The following is a 20,993-nucleotide window of genomic DNA, read 5'->3' as shown; positions in this document are numbered from 1 at the left end:
CTTCTAAAAGATGACTTCTCAACATTTCTGGATGTGAACCCCCCAACCATGACCTGCTGGGAAGGGACTCCCTTACCTAGGTTCCCCGTTTCAGAAAGCATTTTGCTGTTGATTCTTATTCTCGTTCTAAAGCCAGGCTGTGGAATTTGCCACAGGCTGACGGTCAGCTGCAGTTACGAGCAAGAATCAAGGTAGAAGATGCTGAATGTGAATTATTAGTTTCCTAAGCTATTCGTCGAAGCTACTCTCGCAATGGAAATGAAATAAACATTTTTAGCGCATGACTCTTGCTTAGATTTCCCCATGACCACGTGAAACAGCATGAAGACAGAGTTTGTTTTAAGTGGCTTAATAGTTCCCTTTTGAATTTCAAACATTACAAGTAAATGGAGAGAAAATAACAATGGGTGATCTAAGTATCCATGTTTATATGGCTGTTGGCAAGTCTAGGCGTTAGCACGTTGCAGAAGCAACTTCCTGGGGTGCTCTCGCCTGATTCCTCGGAGAGTGAGCTGGAATTCAGTCGGGAACATTTGGACTGTTTCTTTGCTCCCTCTGCCCCTCTTTTGAGTTATTGGAAATGACTTCCAAAGGCTTCTGACCTGTCCGGCATCACGATAGGTGGAATTCTCTTGGAGGAAACAGATCCCCCGTGTAGCTTTTGGGCGAGCCCGCAGTCCCCAGCCACTCCTCCCTTTGCGAGGTAAGGGGGGGGGACTGGGCACCCAGAGGGCGAGGATACTTTCATCCTTAATTAGGTCAAGCCTGTGCGAGCCAGGAAAAGGTTGTGTTTACGGGAAGCTCCGAATACTGGGGGTGAGCGTCCCTTCCTTGGTGCTATCTGCATTTTGGGGGCACGGACATGATGTGAGTATCCAGACTTCTTATAGTATGGTAGGTGTATCACCTGCACGGGCAAAGGGTCAAGTTTAAGTGGGACAAAACAGAGAATGAAAGGGTTTGAAAGTAATTTATCTTCTGAAAAATAATGGTAACTAACTTCTAAATGGTAAAAGGGCATATCTCTAGAGACATGCTGTTCAATTGATTTGAAGATTGGTTGAACAAATAATGGGAAAGTCATACGTTTGGCAGAATTACATTCGTAGTTTCGCTCACTCTAGACGTTTCTGCGTTATCTGCTGTGGCTCAGAAAAAAAAAAAGCGTTCTCCCTGGACAAATAGTTTTGATTTATCGCACTGAAAGCTCTTTATGTGGATTGTCAGACTTCAAAGATTTCACACGACAAAGATTCGTTTGATGCTAAAACTATAAATAGGGACGCAAACGCTCTCTGTTCTTTCCTGCGAAGGAGGTGGAGGTAGAGCCTGGTCTCCGAGGTCCTGAAATAGTCACCATGGGGGAAAATGACCCACCTGCTGCCGAAGCCCCCTTCTCCTTCAGATCGCTTTTCGGCCTTGACGATTTGAAAATAAGTCCTGTTACACCAGGTAGGTGGCACCAGGGATCATTGCTGCCCCGCTTCCCCTCCCCCATTATAGATGATGGATGTGGCTGAGTGTCCCCCTGGAGAAATATCTCCCCAGGAGCCCTCACACCCACAGGCCGCTTCCTCGTGTTTGCAGAATCCTGGAGAGAAGGGGCATTAGGGGGGCCGTCACTTTGGTTAGCCTCTTGCGAACTCCCTGGAGACAGGTGTTGGTATTCTCTGGATGGAGGTTTTCAGAAATCCAGGCTCCCACTGCCCCTGGGAGTTAGGGGTCAGATCCTGGCCAGGAAATCTCTGAGCCCTCCAGGAATTCCTGACAATCAGTGGTCACCAGCCCTTCCAGAAAACTTAAAATAAGCCGGTTGCCCTCACGGTATCAGATACCTAGATTAAAATTCAACAGCAGGTGACGGAGTTGCTCCTAGCAACTGAAGGAAGGAAAGTTGGTTTTGGAAATGGGTCATAAATGCTCGGAGAAATGGCAGACTCCTTCGTGCCTGGATAGGATCTTTCTGGCAAAGACCCTATCAGGACTTGTCACAGGAAGCTGTGGCTCCCTGGTCCTGGCTGCGGTCGGGAAGGCTGAGCCCAGGGGCTGGGCAGAGGGACATCTGGGGCCCCTGGCTAGGGTTCCAGAAAGCACGGCATGGGGGCCGCACTAACGATTCCTTTTAAACCACCTGGACAGCGGATGTGGACTGATGGGAGGTGGGAGAAGAGGTTTCAAGTAAGGGAAAATATACACAACTTACAAATGCTTTTCAAAAATTAGCATCAGTGGAAATGAAGAAAAAACATCCTGCAGTTACCTAAGCACCCAAACTTAGCTAGTTTTTACATTTTCTTTATTCTCTCCATGTCCTTGACCATAAGTATACGCTCACAGGCAGTGCAGGTGCAGACAGGCGTTCTTCCATGTGCTTTTTGGTTTTCTAAATGCCCTTTTTTATAGGATCAGGTAGGTGTGTAATTTACGTAGCCATTTGGGTCATCATTTGACATATAATTGTTTCTAATATTTTATAATATAAATCATAACATGATAGCACTATACATATTCTTTTCTGCTAAGTTTTGATCATTTCTTCATGATTAATTCCTAGTCATGGGAAGGAATAAAAACTTTTTTAAACTTTTCTTTTTAAATAAACCAATACATTGTTTATGAGAGAAAATTAGAAAATACAGTTAATCAAAGTTTTTTAAGATGAACCACAATTTTACTCTTACTCAGAGATAAACCTATTAGCACTTTATAATTTATTTCTTGCCTTTTTCCTATCAACATATCTGTATTTCTCTTTGGAAGTGAAATATGAAGGTAGACCCCAGAGATATTTTGGGTTTGGTTCCAGACCACTGCAATAAGCAAATATTGCAATAAAATGAGTCACACTAATTTTTTAGTTTCCCCATACGTACAAAAAGTCAAGTTTATTCGATAGCATAGTCTATTCAGTGTGCAGTAGCCTTATGCCCCCAAACAATGTACATACCCTAATTAAAAAATTACGTTTTAACTTAAACAATTAACTTCATCGCTAAAAAATGCTAGCCTTTACCTGACTACACAGTGTTGCTACAAAGCTTCAATTTATGAAAACTGCAATATCAGCAAAGCGTGATAAAACGAGGTCTGCCTGTACTCTTTGTATGATTTTGAAGCTTATTTTTTTTAACTTAAAAATATTATGTTCATCTTTCCATGACATTAAATAATTAAATAGCCTTTAAGGCTTGGCAAACTATGGCCCCTGGACCGAATCTGGCCCGCTGTCTGTTTTTATAAATAAAGTTTTATTGGAACACAGACATATCCATTTATTCACATTTTGTCTGGCTGCTTTCAGGCCATAGCTGCAGAGTTGAGAAGTTGTGACGGGACCACTTATGGCCCATAAAGTTTAAGACATTTATGATCGGGTCCTTCACAGAAACACGTTGCCGACCCCTGTCCTCTTATCGTTTTAGATATTTCTATGCCATTTGTTATTTCACCACCTCCCTTTTGTTGGTCACTTAGGCTGTCTCCATCTGTCCGTGCATCAATATTTTCAAGGTCGCTCCTTTAAGTGTGTCCTTTACATAGAGATTTGTGTACATCTATGATGACTTTTTAGGATAAATTCCTAGAAGTGGAATTGATAGGTCAAAAATTCTATCCATTTTTTAGCTTTTTGGTACATATTTCCAATTTGACTGTCAAAAAGTTGACACAATTTATACTCTTATTGACTGTTAAGCGGAGATCCATTTCCTTTCACTTTGGACTGCAGTGGAAATAGTAGTAGTAGTAATAATACATTGCAAAGGTGATATGTAACTGTGTCTAATTTGTGGTGTGTTTTTCGTTTCCAAATGCTTGTTTATCATTTGCGTTCCTCCTTTGAAGAGATGCTATACCTTTTGCTTTTTATTCCAAGCATGACCTCAAAGACAGGGCAAGGAGGAGGGGGACCACAGTGGGACCACAGGGCACGCGGCCGAGGAGCCGTAAAGTGGCAAATGTGAGCGGATACAAAGGCGCTGTGACTGCAGGAGGCACTATAACTGCAGGACACTCTGGATCTACAACTGGGGCTCACTTCCTAAACCTCACTCTTAGATACAGAACAGCTAGAATGATGAGAAGTCATTCTGGGGTTCCTGCTGAGTTTTAAAGTGTGACTGGAGAGCTGGCATCTCAGTAGGGAGAGTGACTGATTGGGGCAGGCTTCCGGAGGCGGGGGAGGTAGAGGGGAGGGGTCTGCTTTGCTGACTCTAAATGGGTCATCCTGAAAGGAACTGGTCTCTGGCCTTGAGATAAAACCACGTTCATTATCCCGAAACCATCCCCAAACCAACCAACCATCCATCCATCCATCCATCCATCCATCCATTCCTTCAATCTACTAACATTTACTGAGGACCGTGGAATGGCTAGTGCCGTTCTAGGTGCTGAGAGCACACCCTGGAACAAGCTGCCTCCTCCTGCATCCAAGGCTAAACAAGGACCGTGCGGGTGGTCCCTCTGCCCCGCTCCACACTCACGGCACAGAGTCTGATGTGCATCTCCTATCCCCCCATTCTTCCCTTTCTGCTCCTGCTTTTTCCTTGTTTACTCTTTTCTCCTTTTTCTCCCATTTCATCGCTTTCTTTTTTCCCTTTTTGTTTTCTAATTCACTTCTGTTTTGGGCAACCGGGAAGGGTACTGACCATTTTATAATCGCAGTCTTTATAGCCAGAGGATGAAGTTGTGGGTTTCTAAAGACAGACAGGGAGCCTTGTTTTGGCTCTTCCATGGGAGACTCTCGGCCCAACATCTCCAAGAGCAGGAAAACAGGCCAAGGCAGTCTCCGTCCTGTGTCGTCATGTGAGGCCTGGGAAGCTTCCTCCCCTCCCTACATTCTAACCTTCCTAATTATAAGAGAGGACAACTTCAGCATAGATGTATTTTCAGGATTGATGAGATAATTTGCATGAAATGGCCTGTTCTCCTGAGAGTGAACGTTACAGTGGAAATCCTCCTGTTGTCCAGAGAGGCTTGCACTTTTGGGTATCTTAAGCTCTTCACATCTTCTTTTCTACCAAATCAGCCTTGTTCTATAGGCAAGAACTGGGAAGGGTCTGGGGCTTTACCCTACTTGCAAGCTAACAAGTCAGCCTGCCCCAGTCCCACGGATGCTGGCAGAAGACACAGCCCTTCCGTCAGACACATGTACGCACAGCACAGGTGGCATGAGCATCCTGTTTGAGTAGGTCACGCTTGCCCACCACGTCCCTCGGCAGCAATGTGGAGCGGCCCAGGTGCACGCTGTACACGCAGTGGGTCTGCACCACAGCTGAGGAGCCCTGAGCTGAGGGAATCCACATCTTTTATAATGGGCTTCAAACAGACCTGCACAAGCTTTGTCCTAAAGGAAGAGGTGGTATTTACTAAGCCAGATGTAAATAATAACCTGTCCCTTGCTCCGGAGAAGGACACCATCTCTGTCTTCTAAGCTGTTTGCTCTGCCAGCATCCTCCAAGAGATAGTCTGGAATAAAGGCCTTCAGTGTCTATGCCCAGGACTGGTGGAGAATGACCCGCACATCATCTGGTGACCCTCTCAGAGATCCCAGCTGTCTCTCTCCTGAAAGCACCCTGCTTGGGTTTTACATGTTGCCTTCCTCTGTAGGAAAACATCCTTGGGAGTTGGGGTTCTACCTCCCCTCCGTATTAGTTTCCTAGGGCCACCAAAACATCACAAACTCGGTGGCCTAAAACAGGAGAAATCTATTATCTCTGGAGGCTAGAAGTCTGAAACTAAGGTGACCGCAAGGACTTGCTCCCTCTGACACCTGCAGGGGAAATCCTTCCTTGCCTCACCTTAGATGTTGGGGTTTGCTGATAAATCATGGGTTCCCTGGCTTATAGATGTATCACCCCCATCTCTGTCTTCCTCTTCACACGGCCTTCTGCCCCTGTCTCTTCACATCATCTTCCCTCTGTGTGTGTCTGTCTCTGTGTCTGAATTTCCCCTGTTTATCAGGACACCAGTCATTTTAGATTAAGGCCCACATTAATGACCTTGATTTAACTTGATCACCTCTGTAAAGACTCTATTTCCAAATAAGATGATATTCTGGGTTCTGAGGGTTTGAACATAAACATGTCTCTTGGGGGACACAATTCAACCCATCACACCGTCCCCTAACCGAGGACGGATGGAGCTGGGCTGGTGTTGGGGAGCTTGGGGCTCAACTTTTAGAGAACGTGCCCCTGGGTAGGCGGCCATTTCTCGAAGTCAACTCCCTTTGGGCTGGAACATTCTCTGCACTGAGGGCAGGGGGGATGAAGAGCTAAATTTTGTTTTATTTCATTCAGATTCGCTGTTCCGTGGCCTTTTGCTCTCCCCGCTTTTTGGTTTCTAGATGCCGACGCGGTGGCTGCCCAGTTCCTGTCTCTGCTGCCACTGAAGTTCTTTCCCATCATTGTCATCGGGATAATTGCACTGATATTAGCGCTGGCCATTGGTCTGGGCAGTGAGTACCATCCATTATTTAGTAGGTTCTCAAATACCTGTTCAGGCGTTTAGACTTTCACGGGCTCCCCCCTCACACCAACCCGGGCCCGCCACACAGCCCTAATTACTAAGGCAAACACCCTCTGGGTTTGCTGATTTGAGCTTTATTTGCCGGCAGGATCGTGAAGCCGACCAGGGCCCCAGCGGGGCCTTTGGCTGTGGTAGAGGTTTCGTCACCAAGGAGCCTCTGCCCAGTTAACAGTGGCCAAAGGCAGCTGATGAAACTGAACCCACAGGCAGGAGAGGGTGGGAGCGGGTGGAGGAGACAAGGAGGCCATTCATGCCAGGCCAAGCTGGGTTGCAAATAAGGTGCAAGTGGTTTTTGAGAAAGAGAGTCATTTGAATGGTCCCTGATAGGGAACAATTTCGCATTTACTCTTCAAATAGGCGGATCTCAGATCAGTTTAACTCTCCACGTGCTCGGCTTTGGGGTCCACAGTGCCCTCACTTCTCGCCCAGGGTCAGAGAAGGCAGGAGGTAGAGTGGGGGCCAGGGGTCCTCTCTCAAGTCTCCTTGCTCAGCCGGCTTAGCCAGTCGGCCACAGCCATGCACTTTCTCTCTGGACCTTGAGCCACCGGAGTCTAAATTCATCTTGAGTTGTGGCCTGAGGTCACTTAGGGAGACACGGTGGGGTGCAGCTGCCCCACCCGCTGGAATCTGGAACAGAAACTGGGCTGAGGGAAGCAGGCTGCTGGCAGTGGTGCCGTTTCAATGCAGCCTTCATGACGCTTGGGCAAGCTCAAGGCCGCGTGGCAGGTGCACGGTTGTCAGTGCTGTGCACTGAAGCAGCCCTTCCCCGACCCCCTCCCTCCTTTCCTCAGTCCACTTTGACTGCTCCGGGAAGTACAGGTGTCGGTCGTCTTTTAAGTGTATTGAGCTGACGGCTAGATGCGACGGAGTGTCCGACTGCAAAGACGGGGAAGATGAGTACCGATGTGGTAAGGTCATGCCTTTTCAGAAGCAGAAGCAGGAGGACGTCAGTACAACCCGACCCTGACCTTCCCCATCTGAGACATGGGTCCAAGGCAATGCCTTTGTTAAGTCATGGGATCCAACTGGCATTCAGCCCAGGAGACCCTGGGCTGGGTATTAAGGGAGGGTCCTTACATGGAGCTAAAATTGGGTTGGTAAGCAAGCAGAAGAGAACTCCAAGAGAGCTCAGGGGTACAGACGTTAAGAACTGTGGCTGCCCTGCGTGGGTGGGGCACTGACCAGGGGCAGGTCAGACTCAGCACGGGAGGGTCTAGGCTGGCTGCAGAGAAATTCTGCCGGGTCTCAGGGCTCCTCAGGCCACTAACGACCTGTCTTCCTGTGCATTGGTCAGTCCGCGTGAGCGGTCAGAACGCCGCACTCCAGGTGTTCACAGCTGCCACCTGGAGGACCATGTGCTCTGAGGACTGGAAGAGTCACCACGCTACTGTCGCCTGTGCCCAGCTGGGGTTTCCAAGGTAATTCAGAGAGTGTCCAGCAGTGGGCAGGACATGAGCAGTGATCACGATGAGGGCAGACAGCTGCCGTTTAGCTGAGCACGCACAAGGCACCTGGACATCCCCATGGCAACCCCGCGATGCCTGACATCACAGGTGCGCAAGCCAAGGTCCCAACATGCTAAGTGACTTGCTCAAGGTCACTCGGGACCTAGCGTGTTTGGGGGCGTCTCAGGCCAGGACCCTAGATGCAAACATTCAATAGCTTCAGAGCTGAGGACTGAGCCCCCAGTTCCTCAGGCCACAGCTTTTGGGCAGCTTCCCGACACCACCCAGCTTGGTCCCACTTCCCAAGGAGCCCCAGGGAGCCAAGTTCGAAAAGTCAGCAATTTAGTGAATGTCCAGTTATTCAAAACAGTTGATTAGCAACAGGTGGAAGAAAGAAACAGGTAGAAGAGAGAACTATTGCAGTGGAATCTCCATGTTTCAACGTTCTGCGTTCCTTATGTGACTTTTTGCACTGGGGCGACACATTTTGGCCCTGATGCGGCCCCGTCCCTCCCCTGGCCCCTCCTTCGGGCCCCCGGTAGCTGCTGTCTTCCTCGGGTGCCCAGGACTGCGCTTCTGCTCCTCTTTGTGCCGGATTCTTGGAGTTCAAAACCAGCAGGCTCTGAGTACCCACACTCTCCTCAGGAAGTGGGCAACCCTGTTGGCGCCCAAGGAAACGGGTGTTGAAACCTCCACGCTCTGAGCAGGGAGCCCTGACTTGCAAATCTAAGGCATCACATTCTCAACTCTTTTCTCCAAAGCCAGCGACACCCACCCTCCAGCCCGTATCCCTGACATGTGCCTCTTTCTCACCCGAGACAACCTGGATTCAGAAATCAGCTGCACTTCAAGCCCAACGACAACAGCAAAACACCCACACAATTGCCTTCAGGACTTATGTAGACTTGACCCCTCATAGGCAAGGAGGACGTTTACACACCACACACACGCAGCCCACATCACACACCACAAACACACACACGCCACACACACCATGCGCACACGTCACATCACACACACGCCAATTACACAGACACACACACAAACCCCACCACCACGGCGCACAGCTGAAAGCTTCCCTTGGGCATTTCTGCTCCATAGGAGGTAGTTCCTTGGACTCACTAGGGGGCGTCCCTTCTTCTTCCCATCTGCCTCCCCTGCTTCTCCCTCCTGGACCACCTCCCCGCCCTGAATCCTTGGCCTCCCCTCTGTCCTGCAGAAGGACCCAGCAGCCCCTCTCTCCTTCTCCCAACCCTTCCCGGCAGTGCCCAGGCATCTCTGCACCCCAGCCGTCTGCGGAGAGGCTCCTTCCTTGTTCCATCTCAGGGCAAGTCTGGAGTATGCAATTTTCCAGTCTGTCCCCTCAACACTGTCCATTTTCTTCCCTCTAAACTTGCTCTGTTCTTCCCTGTTTCTTCAGTTCTAAGATTTGCTTCTGTATCCTTTCTTGTTTATTCTTCCTATTTCTCTCTTGAAAGCCCTCCTTTGATCCCCTCTGCTCTATAGCATCCTGTGTCAGAGGTCTGTGATAAAGAATAAAAGATAGACTGGCAACTCAGATTGCCTGGGTCCAAATCCCAGCACACCTGCAGCCCCGTCACATGACTGAGGCCTCAAAAACAAGGCGAATAATAATACCAGCTTTAAAGGGTCACTGTGAGGGTCAAGTGATCTTGGGGCTTTGAAGGCAGCCTGGACCGCAGGGACGCCCTATAAGAGTCTGTGGTCATGGTTGTTGTTACCACTGAGACTTTGACAATTTGTGGGGCTCCAGGTGCAGCCTTTGGGGTCCCTTTGCATCACCCTCACCACCCCACTGGTGGCCCAGTCCACCTGTATCAGGATCTCCATCTCGGTAACATCCGGCTCTTTCATCTGGTGCCTGACGTATCAGTGGGTTGAGCAATACCTGGGGAGGCTGGAAGGGTCATTGCTGCTGCCTAGATTACATTTTTCTCAAAACTCAAACCTGGCTGCACTTTGTACACCACGTACGCTGCCCGCACCGCCCCCCAGCGTTTACAATCACCTGATGAAATCATGCTTGATAAGCTGGTGAGTTCGTGAGCGAAGCAAGCCAGCGACTCTGTCTTTTGTTCATTCCACGACCTCCCATCTCATAACTCTTTGGATGCCTGATTTGAAAAATATTATTCCCTCTTTTCCATCATTCTCCAGACCTGTCTCCTGACCCTTTAAACACTGGCTTGTCCTGGTGCCCCCGAATCTCTCCGTCTATGTGCTCATCTCTCTGTAACGGGAGCCCTGCCAGCTCTGGGCAGCCTGGGAAAGTCTTTCATCCCCCCCACCCCCAGCCTATCGTACCTGGGGCGCTCAGCATCCCCACTTCGGTGCTCACCTGAAAACACTCCACCCAATTCTGTGTTCTGTTCCCTCTGAGGCTCGTTTCAGGCCAAGCAAAGGTCAGTTCAGCTCAATGCATCAGGGAGTGTCCCCCCAGCTACGTCAGGAAGTGGTCCTCCCTCGCATGTGGCTGGAGCCCATGGTGGGTGGATGGGCTGTGGGGAGAGGGTCGCCCCAGACTCTTCCAGGTCTGGAATACCTTGCTAAGTTGGCAGAAGGAAGCCATTTACGGTTTGGGGCTGCAAAATGACTCCCCTCCCAGTATGATACCTGTATCCTTGTGACTTGAGCCCAGGTAGATTTGCGACAGAGTGAATTCCACACATCAGGTCTGTGTTTCCATTGTGCTTGCAGCTATGTGAGTTCGGACACCATCAGAGTGGATTCACTGGAGGAGCAGTTCCGAGAGGAGTTCGTTTCCATCAATCACCTCTTGCCAGATGACAAAGTGACCACTTTACACCAGTCGGTGTACGTGAGGTAAGCGGCCAGGTGGTGCTGTGTCCACTTATGTCCACTCATCCGCTGGACCTGTGCATGAGGTTGTGTTCTCCAAGTGCAAGGTGCGGGTTTGGCCACTTTGGTTAGAAGGGTGGACGCACCAGGCTGGGGTACAAGAACTTAATCCCAAGCCAGGCAAATACAGCCCAACAGACAGAGGGAGGAAGGATGGTAAAGGGGTCCCGTGATGCGCGTGTCGTAAATGCAGCATTGCACCGTGCACACGGTGGGCGCTGCTGATGTGTTAGGGGAAAGGAGGGAGGGAGGGAGGAGAAAAAATATTAGAAAGAAAGAAATTAAGAAAGAAACGTATCCTTCTTTATTTACAAAATACTTTAATGTTCACCATTTGTATTACATGTTTCCCCAAAGAAGTCGTAAGGAAGGTAAAACGAGGTATCCTTAAGTGACAGTCAGGTACCTGAAGCTTACAGGGGTCACCTGTCTGGTGCACAGAGGTACGTCAGGCTTTCTGAACCCACGTTCCATGTGCTCTTCCTGACTCATTGGACCAAACCCCAAGAGGAGTGTGTTCTCTGCTCCAGGAAACACCTGCCTGTCAGCCTATTGTGCAATTGACAGTCGCTCCTGAACCCACATGAAATCTGCAGGGACAGCTCATCTCTTGGGTCCTAAAACCTCAGTCTGGTGACACTAGCTTTTTCTTGCATGATCATGTGACAGGACTGGGGCTCTAAAGGCAGGAAATCTACAAAGGGATCTACAAAGGGATCCCAGGGTGGATTGTAACATGAGCACCCACCCACGCAAGGGACAGTGTGTGTCATTTCCCGGGCAATCACATCTCAGCTCTGGAGGTGGGGGGAGGTCTTCTCTGACATGCATGTGTCCCAGGCTGCAAGGACTTTGTGGCAGGAGAGCCACAAAACTGACATGCAAATGACACCAGTGTGTATTTATATAATATAGCTCATTATACATTTCTTATCATTAGCTATACAAAGCCTAGAAATACTCAACACCCGGTCACGCACACCATACCTCACTGTAGTCACGTGTTTTATAATGAATTGTGTGACCTCACTCTCGTGGGGTTTTTTTAAATTGTAATCTGTATTCAAGAGCAGGGGAGTAAAGTTTATTTTTCTTTTACCCCAAGATTTAAGTAAAAAAAAAAAAAAGTGTTCAGTTCACAGGCCTTGGGTATTTATCATTAAACGCATTCTTTCTCCACTTTAGGGAGGGATGCACCTCGGGTTACGTGGTTACCTTGAAGTGCTCAGGTGAGAGTTACAGAAACGCAGAGAGAAACGGAAGGAAGCCCTGGCTCACAGGCTCCTGTCCCCCCTCCCCGCTCCTTGGACCGCTCTGTTGGCAGTCCCTTCCTCCCAGGGGCCAGGTGGGAACTCTGTGACCCCCATCTGCCAGGTTGGTGAAGAGAGCCCTGGGCGACTTCTCAGCAGCAGACAGGACCATGGCACACGATGTCCTGTCCTTCCGTGGTGGCTCCAATCGCCTGACTCTCTGTCACCTTCTCTTCCCCACCCCTCCTGCCAGAAAAGTGTGCATGGGCTGCTTAGTGCCCGCCCCCAGCCTGGGCAGGCACCCTGTGTTCCTGGCAAGGGGGCGCCGTACCTGGTGCTGTGTCCTGACGGGCTTTTCCCACTGCACCCCTACAGCACCCTGCTTGTCCCACGCCGCAGGGGACCTGCCCCCCCCATCCCTCACCCTGTGCTCCTGCCAAAGCTCCCGCCCCTGCCCCTCCCTCTCGCTCTGCAGTCTGCGGTCTGAGGACGGGCTCCAGCCCGCGCATCGTGGGTGGCAACGTGTCCTTGCTGGCTCAGTGGCCCTGGCAGGCCAGCCTGCAGTTCCAGGGCTACCACCTGTGCGGAGGGTCCGTCATCACCCCCGTGTGGATCGTCACTGCTGCCCACTGTGTTTATGAGTGAGTTCTCCTGACCTCCTTGCGGGGGGTCCTCATCTTCTGCAGACCCCCATCCCAGTCCGGGCCATGTTGGGACAGGGCTGATTTGGGTGGTCGACAGCAGGGCAGGTCCAGAAAGCAGGAAGACAGACCGGATGGTCACAAAGTAATGTCCCCGGGGCGGGGCACCTTCCTTCTTCACTGTGGATCCAGCTCCATCAGCTGGGTGAGACTGGTGACCCCGGGCTCATTTTAAGGATCTCTGGCCCGCAGCTCTTACAGAAAAGAGAGAAGGAAGAGGAAGGAAGCTCTCGCGGGAGGGAACCCAGCAACGTAAAGGCCCTAGGCCTCCCCGTAGCTCATCACAGTGGACCATGCTGTGGCTGAAAGGGAGAGGGAGGGTGCAGGGTAGGAAGGGGTGTCCCCAGAGCCACCCCTCCTTGAGTCTCTCTCCAGGGGGGTGGCTTGGAAGAAAACCACAGAAGATACTTCCAAACACAGGGGCAATTGTCCCCGTTATTTCCACCTCCCTCTACTTCGGTTTCTGATGGAGAACAGACCCTGATGGACTCTCACAGGGAGCAAAGTTCAGCTCACTTCTCAAATGCCCAGAGGTGCAAAGAGCAAGGCCTGTCTAGGAAATGCATAGGGTGGGTCTGTGCTTCTGCAGGGCTCGGTGGGGGGGACGTCTGCTGACATCTCCTTGGCACCGGCTGTCGGGACACCTGAGGGGTCCGTGGGTTAACGTGCTTGGGGCTTTCTCATTTTAGTCTCTACCTCCCCAAGTCATGGACCATCCAGGTGGGCCTCGTTTCTCTGCTGGACAGTCCAGCCCCCTCCCATCTGGTGGAAAAAATCATCTACCACAGCAAGTACAAGCCAAAGAGGTTGGGCAATGACATCGCCCTCATGAAGCTGGCCGGGCCTGTCACTTTCAACGGTACGTCTGGGTCTCTGTCATTTTGTTGCTATCCTTTGTTTCAAGAGAATTTGAATTGCTTGTTGAAGCATGGTGATGAAGGCTGCCTTACAAACTCTGCCAGATAATTCCAATACGGGATTCCTTCCCGCGTTGGCCTCAGTTGACCGTCTCTTTGTATTAAAGTTGTGATTTTCCCCCTTCTTGGTATGATAAGAAATCTTCAGTCACATTCTGGTCATTTGGACCATCGTGTTAGGAGACGTACATCTTAAGGAGACGTACCTCGTAAGGAGACGTACATCTTCAATGTTAGCAGACGGTCACCCTGTTCAGGTTCACTCTGCAGGTCCTGGCCTGCTTCTGTGGGCTGTGGTTCTGATGATTATTTGACTTCAGAGCCTGTGTGGTTCTACTTTGGTCAACTTGGTTTGGCTGGGGCCACGGGGGCCCTCCCTTGTGCTACTTCCTTTCTGCTGGTACCACCTGGAGATTAAAGGGACTTCCCCAGGCCAGACCACCCGGTGCCTGTGGGTGGTAGAAGGGGGTCTCAGGCACGTGGGAACAAAGAGCTTTTTCTTGTGTCGTGTTTATTGTGGTGAGGTCCCCACCCATCTGCCTGGTGTCTCAATCTTGGCTGAGAAAGAGAGGGCCTCCCAGGCCAGCCAGCTGCTTGTGGTGGGATCTTCCCCGCACCCCTTTCTTTCCAAGTCAGAAGACACTGGGAATCTCCAGCTCCTGGAAATACTCAGAAACGTTCTCTCCCAACCAGCTGCTGAGTTCAGAGGCTCTGTTTCTCCACAGAAACGTCAAGTCCTGACTCCCGGAGGTTTCAAAAACACCAGAAAAGCCACACAGGACAGAACTTTCCGAGGTGTTGCAGATGCAGCAAAGCATATGAGCTTACTCCTAAATAAGTGAAAGCCCCCTCCTGCTTCCCAAGGACTAGGGCAGCTCAGAGAGCAGCAGAGTATCATAACCAAGGCCCCTGTCGGAGCAGGATCCTGGCTCAGGACCAGCAGCAGGTTGGACCTGGCAGAATCAACAGTGTGTTTATCACACAGCACACGGAATTCTCTACGTATCACACTCGGAAACAAATATTTCTAGAGAAACAAAGAGAAATTGTAAAGGTGGTGTTGGTTTGTTAATTATGATTAATGACCCTTGGTTATAAAGAACTGAGGTGCCAACACTTGCACTTTGACAAAAATTAGAGTGAGTGCCCTTCCCCCTTCTACCTCTCCTCTAGCTGCCCCGGAAGCTTAGCGTGTCCCAGGATGCGGGCACACGAAGGCCCCGTGACAGTCTTTGGTGGAGGGCTTACGTGACACAGCCCACGTGGACAGGCAGGCTCGTCGCCTCCAGATATGTCGGGAGGGATGGGAATATTCACACACTGTTGGTCCATGAAGCAGCGTGCCCGTGGTCTAGAACAAGAGCAGGCAGGCTACGGCCCATGGGCTGAATCTGACCCTTTGCCTACTTTTGTAAATAAAGTTTTATCGACCCACGGCCTGGCCCATTTGTTCACCACGGCCCGTGGCTGCTTTCATGCTACTGTGGCAGAGGTGAGGGTTGAAACAGAGACCACGTGGCCTGCCAAGCCTAAAATATAAAGTATTTGGCTTTTTTTCTCTTTTTTTGTTTTTTTTGCGGTATGCGGGCCTCTCACTGCTGTGGCCTCTCCCGTTGCGGAGCACAGGCTCCGGACGCGCAGGCTCAGCGGCCATGGCTCACGGGCCCAGCTGCTCCGCGGCATGTGGGATCTTCCCAGACCGGGGCACGAACCCGCATCCCCTGCGTCAGCAGGCGGCCTCTCAACCACTGGGCCACCAGGGAAGCCCTATCTGGCTTTTTATAGAAAATATGCTGAGCCCTGGTCTAGACTCCCTCATGTTGCCACGGTCTCGGGTTGTTTTAAAGTTTCAGGGCTCTGGTGGGCGAGGGGTCCCTACTCTGAGCAAATAGCTTCCAAACGACCAGGGACCTGGCCTTTCTCTGGGAGCTGGCTTGAGCTGCCAGAGCGGTAGGCACTGAGAAGACGGTTTTCTCAGACCACAGCTGCCACAGGCTTGAAAGCTCTTGTTTCCTCTCCAAACAGAGATGATCCAGCCAGTCTGTCTGCCCAACTCCGAAGAGCACTTTCCTGATGGGAAGATGTGCTGGACGTCAGGCTGGGGGGCCACAGAGGATGGAGGTCAGTGTTCTGAAATCAAGATTCTGAGTCCAGGGTGCCTAGAACCGAGAGGGCTCTGGGCCTGCTCCCCAGGCTCCCAGTGTAATGTCCCCGCCCATGTGTCCCTGTTGGGGTGTAGCGCAGACCCCCAGCCGGCCACTGAGACATGAGAGGAATGGGAGGCGGGCGTGCCCTGTGGTGAGCCTGTAATACGTGAAGGTCACAGTTTACAAGCAGGTGAAGTTAGAGTGTGTCGATCTGTTCGGGTGGGTGGCGAGGCTGACCCACCACAGATGTGTTCGTTTCTTGTCGCTGCTGTAACAAATGACCCCAAATTTACTGGCCTAAAGCAATGCACGTGTATTACCTTACAGTTACGGGGATCGGAAGTCATAAATCAGTGTGTCGGGAGGGCTGTGATCCTCCCAGAGGCTCTGGGGGAGGATCCGTTCCCACGTGTTCCAGCCTCTAGGGCCCCTGCAACTCTTGCTTCTGCCCTCACCTCCACCTTCAAGCCAGCAGCACAGCATCTTCCAATCTCTCTCCCCTCTGACCTCCGCTTCTCCTATCATCACATCTCCTTCTCTGACCCTTTGAAGGACCCTTGTGATTAGATTACACTTAAGGTCCACCCAGAGAGCCCGGCATCGTGTCCCCATCTCAAGGTCTTATCACATCTGCAAAGTCCCTTTTAGAAGGTGACACGGTCCCTGGTTCCAGGGGTTGGGATGTGGATGCCTTTGGGAGTACAGGTTTCTGCTGACCACCCCCAGGTTCCACCCCAAAGCTGTGAGTGGGACCTTCGCGTGCCTCAGTTTCCCTGCTGCTGTCATCTGGGTTATTCTGGGAACTAAACAGACTGGTGTAGGTCAAGTGCTTGGCCCAGGACAGGTTCTGGCGGGGCAGGTGGGGGGGCCCTGTTGGCTACATTTGCCCCCCGTCCTCCCACATTGGTGACCTTAGGGAAGTGAGTGGCCCTGACATGAAGCAGCGGGGTCCCCCAGCCCACTCCCCAGGGGGCAGAGCTCTAAGGCCATCCACCTCCAGGCTTCCCCACCTGCATGCAGGCCCCCTGAGTTCCTGGTGGGGGCCCCCCGCACCACACGAACCCCCCCCTGCTCTGACCCAGGCGATGCCTCCCCGGTCCTCAACCATGCGGCTGTGCCTCTGATCTCCAACAAGATCTGCAACCACAGGGACGTGTACGGTGGCATCATCTCCCCCTCCATGGTCTGTGCTGGCTACCTGAAAGGCGGTGTGGACAGCTGCCAGGTAGGGGCCCTGGTGACCCCTGGGGGCCACGCTGCGAGCAAGGCTCTGCTCTGCTGTGGCAACCCAGCCTGCGGGAGAGGCCACCACCAGCATGTCCCTGTGACTGACTGAAAAGCAAATTTACAGGGCGTGGGAAGAAGTTTGCTCAGGATATCAGTGTTTACCCAGTGCTCCCCTCTGCCTGGGTGCTGGGCAGTGGGAAGGGTCTCGGAGTTTGCAGAGGGACCAAAGGGGCAGAGGGCAGGTGGGAACCAGGGAATCCAGTCTGCAAAGCTACAGTGGGCGAGACTCCAGCACTGCCTGGTCCAGCCGAAGCCCCTGGCCAGACAGACCCTCCCTCTGGAGCATCCCTCTGTTTCCTCAGCTGCCTTGACCTTCGTGGGTTCAGGGTACCGAGATCTGGCAGGGAGACGGCTGGAGGGGGACCGTCCCCAAAGGATAAGGACGCCACTATTAGGGGTACAAGTCAGTTCCAGAAGGACTGGGGGGTGAATGCAGAGCCATCTTCGTGCTGTATTTTGTGATAGAGTGAAGGGGGGGATCCTGCCACCAGGACAAGGGACACACCATGGCAGTGCCTGTTGTGTGCCCTTTGCTCTTTCTTTGTCATCCAGGGAGACAGTGGGGGGCCCCTGGTGTGTCAAGAGAGGAGGGTGTGGAAGTTGGTGGGAGCCACAAGCTTCGGCATTGGCTGTGCCGCGGCGAACAAGCCCGGAGTCTACACCCGCATCACCGCCTTCCTGGACTGGATTCACGAGCAGATGGAGGTGGGTGCAGCGCCGCCCCTGCCCTGGAATCTCGTGCTGGTGCCCGTCAGTCAGTCCACCTCTGGCATCCCTTCCGTGGGACCCCAGTCCTGCTGTCCGGAGCCAGGAAGTGACCAATCAGTTATCGATTTGTCAAGCAGTGACTTCGTGCTTCTGGACGTTAGACTGAGCAGGGCTAATCCCACAGACAAGGCCCTGGCGGGGTGGGCGTGGTGGGTGGGCACACACGGGGCGAGTGTTGCTGGGACGTGAAGGAAACGTGCTTCCACCAACTGGGGAAAGGAGGAAGAGCCCTGGGGGACGGGAACCAGCCAGGTGGGCACGTGTGGGTGTGGAGACAGGTGGGGGATGGAGAGTCTCCAATCAGGAGGGGTCTGGGCGGTTCTGTGCTTTGGGGGGGCCTCCCTGTGGGCGGTCGGGGGTGGTGCTGGAGGAGGGAGATGGGTCAGTGAGGCTGGCTTGGCAGGACCAGGGCTGGCAGGGGGAGCCCTGGTGATGGCGGGAGGAAGAATGGGACGCCCAGGGACAAGGAATGCCCCAGCCTACTCCAGGCCCCAGCGCAATGGCTTAGAAGACAGGGAGAGACACCCACCTAGGGAGCGAGAGCTGGGACAGCCCGGTCTTCCACCCCACGGGCGCGCAGCAGATGTTTGCGGACCTGATCACCGGCTCTGAGTCCCACGTCAGGCCTTGGACCAATTTCAAAGAACTTTTTTTTTTTTTTTTGGTGTATTTTGTTGTTGTTGTTTTCGTTGGGTTTTTTTGAGGCAAACTTTACACAGAGTGAAACTGACCATTCTAAAGTGAAAATCTGGGGGCATGTTGCCCATTCACGATGTTGGGCTGCTGCCGTCTCTACCTAGTTTCGGAATATTTTCATTTTCTGGAAATAAGTCTTCATTAAGCAGTCGCTCCCTGTTCCCTGTCCCGCGGCCTCCAGTGACCAGTAATCTGCTTTCTGTCCTGGTAGATCAAGACCTTTAAAATGCTCCTTTTAATTTAAAGCATTTGGCTAAGAAGGACCAAACTCCTCAAGTGCCTTGGTGTTAATTTCCACTTCTTCCTCCTTGAATATTTGCCTTAAATCAGGAGCTACGAGCAGGGCTGAGGCCCCAGGACCGGGCCTGGCTAGAATTCCAGCCCTGCTGTCGTCTAGCTGTGTGTCCTCTGCAGGCATATAGTGCCAGCCCATTGCAGGGCAAGGCTAGGAGACAGGCCTGCTGGGGACTTCTGCTGGGGCACATTTTGCTGTTAGCTGACCGCCTGGCCCAGCGCTGAGGGCTGTGCAATGCTCTTCAGCCCCCAATTCAGCCCCAATCCCTCACCCCCTCAGAAAACAGACGTTTGAAAGAGCAGCCTCCTCGCTGCAGTGGCTGCAGACAGCCCGTGAGCAGGATAGAGAGAGGTGAGGGTCATGTGGGCCGGGGGGGTGGGGCATCACATGGGCACAGGGAATGGAGGACCCTCCGCATTCGCCCAGGGAGCCTCGGAGGTGCAGCTCCACGACGCTGCCCCCAGGCTCAGAGGGTCCGTGGGACCAGGCTTGCTGCAGGGGTAGGTTGAAGAAGTCCGGCCCAGTCCTGAGCTGGCGGGGAGGACCAGGTTCCAAAATCAGTCTGGGAGGTTCGGACAGAGGGGTCCTGACCTCTCAGCCCATTTCCCCCCAGCACCGCCCTGGCTGTGGGGCCCTAGGACCATTCCCATATTAGAGGTGAGGGGACCCACAGAAGCCCCCCGCCGAGGCTAACAAGGGCAGGGCGTGAGTCTAACCAGCTCCATGAGCCCAGCCCCCCACCCCGCAAAGCTCAGTGGTGGACCTCCAAGCGGGGCCGCAGAGCACTCCTCCTGGCTGCCCGCTAGCGCTGAGGGTCCAGAGGGTCTGATCGGACGCCCTGGCGATTCTGAGGCAGGGGTCTCCGGGGCACACTCTGAGGACGTGGGGGGATTTTAGAAAGGACGCTTCTTCCTCCCAGAGCTCGAGAAGCAGGTTCTTCTGGATGTAGGTGGACGGCTCCCCTGAGGCCTGGGAGAGCAGCTCAGCCACGGCAGCCTCTGGCATCCGAAGGCCTGTGTGAGTCATGCCTCTCTTCAGACGTCTCTGGGACGACCCAGAAGAGGCTTCCCTCCCATGAGAGTTTTCCAGCGGGCCTGCATTTTTATTTATTTTTTATTTTTTGTGGTACGCAGGCCTCTCACTGTTGTGGCCTCTCCCGCTGCGGAGCACAGGCTCCGGACGCGCAGGCTCAGCGGCCATGGCTCATGGGCCCAGCCGCCGGGGATCTTCCTGGACCGGGGCACGAACCCGTGTCCCCTGCATCGCCAGGCGGCCTCTCAACCACTGCGCCAGCAGGGAAGCCCCAGGCCTGCATTTTTAGTTGTTTCTTTTGAACCTTGATGTGAGGGCCTTCCAATAGCTCTCACACCTCGAGGGGAATCACCCCATTTTTTAACTGATGCTAAACCTTGTTACATCAGCTTCATTTTCATCCAGTAGTTTTCTCTCTCTGCTGGATGCTTAAAACGAAATTGTTGCAACTCAAAGAGAGACACAGGAACACTGATACTAAGAGCTGGAAACGATGGAATAGTCTCAGGTTGATGACAGAGACGGCGGGGGTGTGGCAGGTAGGAGGTGTGGCACAGGGAAGGGGAACTATTTCACACTTACCTGGAATCCACACGGAGCAGAGGCCAACTTTGTCCCCATCAGTTGTGAACAGCTGACGCTCCACTCAGGGTACAGTCAGGTGCTCACTCCATCTTAATATTAGAGAGATGGCTTGAAGCGCTGAAAGAGATAATACCTGTGTTTTCATTTCTAGAGGGACCTGAAAACTTGAAGAGAAAGAGGCAGGTTACCACCTTGAGTTCCGGCCAAGATGGAGACATCCCTGTCCTTCCATGGATTCTAACAGCAGAGCCAAAAGAAGGAGCATCTTTTCGTTCCTCTACATCTAGGGCAATTTTCTTCTGTCACCTCTAACAAGCCAGAGGGGCATTGGACTGAAATGACCCCGAACCTCCTTTCTGATCTCCACTAAGAACAGAAGCAGGAATGCCTCCAAAGTGCTACAGTTTCCTTGTCCATCTGGTTTCCTCCCCTGCAAAGCGATCCACACCTTAGCCCCTCAACAAA

The 20,993-nt window shown here is 52.2% G+C and overlaps 1 protein-coding gene across 3 annotated transcripts; it reads left to right on the top strand.

Moving 5' to 3' along the window:
- The first annotated feature begins 738 nt into the window (after nucleotides 1–738).
- On the top strand, nucleotides 739–20,697 carry TMPRSS3 (transmembrane serine protease 3). Of its 3 annotated transcripts, XM_033856389.1 has the most exons (14): nucleotides 739–894; nucleotides 1,314–1,452; nucleotides 6,344–6,454; nucleotides 7,317–7,433; nucleotides 7,820–7,943; nucleotides 10,689–10,814; nucleotides 12,036–12,079; nucleotides 12,576–12,741; nucleotides 13,491–13,660; nucleotides 15,744–15,839; nucleotides 16,053–16,055; nucleotides 16,948–17,090; nucleotides 17,705–17,857; nucleotides 20,680–20,697. In XM_033856389.1, the coding sequence occupies exons 1-14, from the start codon at nucleotides 892–894 to the stop codon at nucleotides 20,695–20,697; spliced, it is 1,413 nt and encodes a 470-aa protein (XP_033712280.1). In that variant the 5' UTR covers nucleotides 739–891. The 3 variants fall into 3 exon arrangements, with proteins under 3 accessions (XP_033712280.1, XP_033712279.1, XP_073659743.1); XM_073803642.1 differs by lacking the exon at nucleotides 739–894 and having other exon boundaries at nucleotides 1,359–1,452; XM_033856388.2 differs by lacking the exons at nucleotides 739–894; nucleotides 16,053–16,055 and having other exon boundaries at nucleotides 1,344–1,452.
- The last annotated feature ends 296 nt before the right edge of the window (nucleotides 20,698–20,993 follow it).

Source organism: Tursiops truncatus, chromosome 4 (assembly GCF_011762595.2).
Source record: "Tursiops truncatus isolate mTurTru1 chromosome 4, mTurTru1.mat.Y, whole genome shotgun sequence".
Classification (NCBI taxonomy): domain Eukaryota; kingdom Metazoa; phylum Chordata; class Mammalia; order Artiodactyla; family Delphinidae; genus Tursiops; species Tursiops truncatus.
Note: the sequence above shows the minus strand (reverse complement) of the source record. Positions and strands in the feature narration are given on the sequence as shown.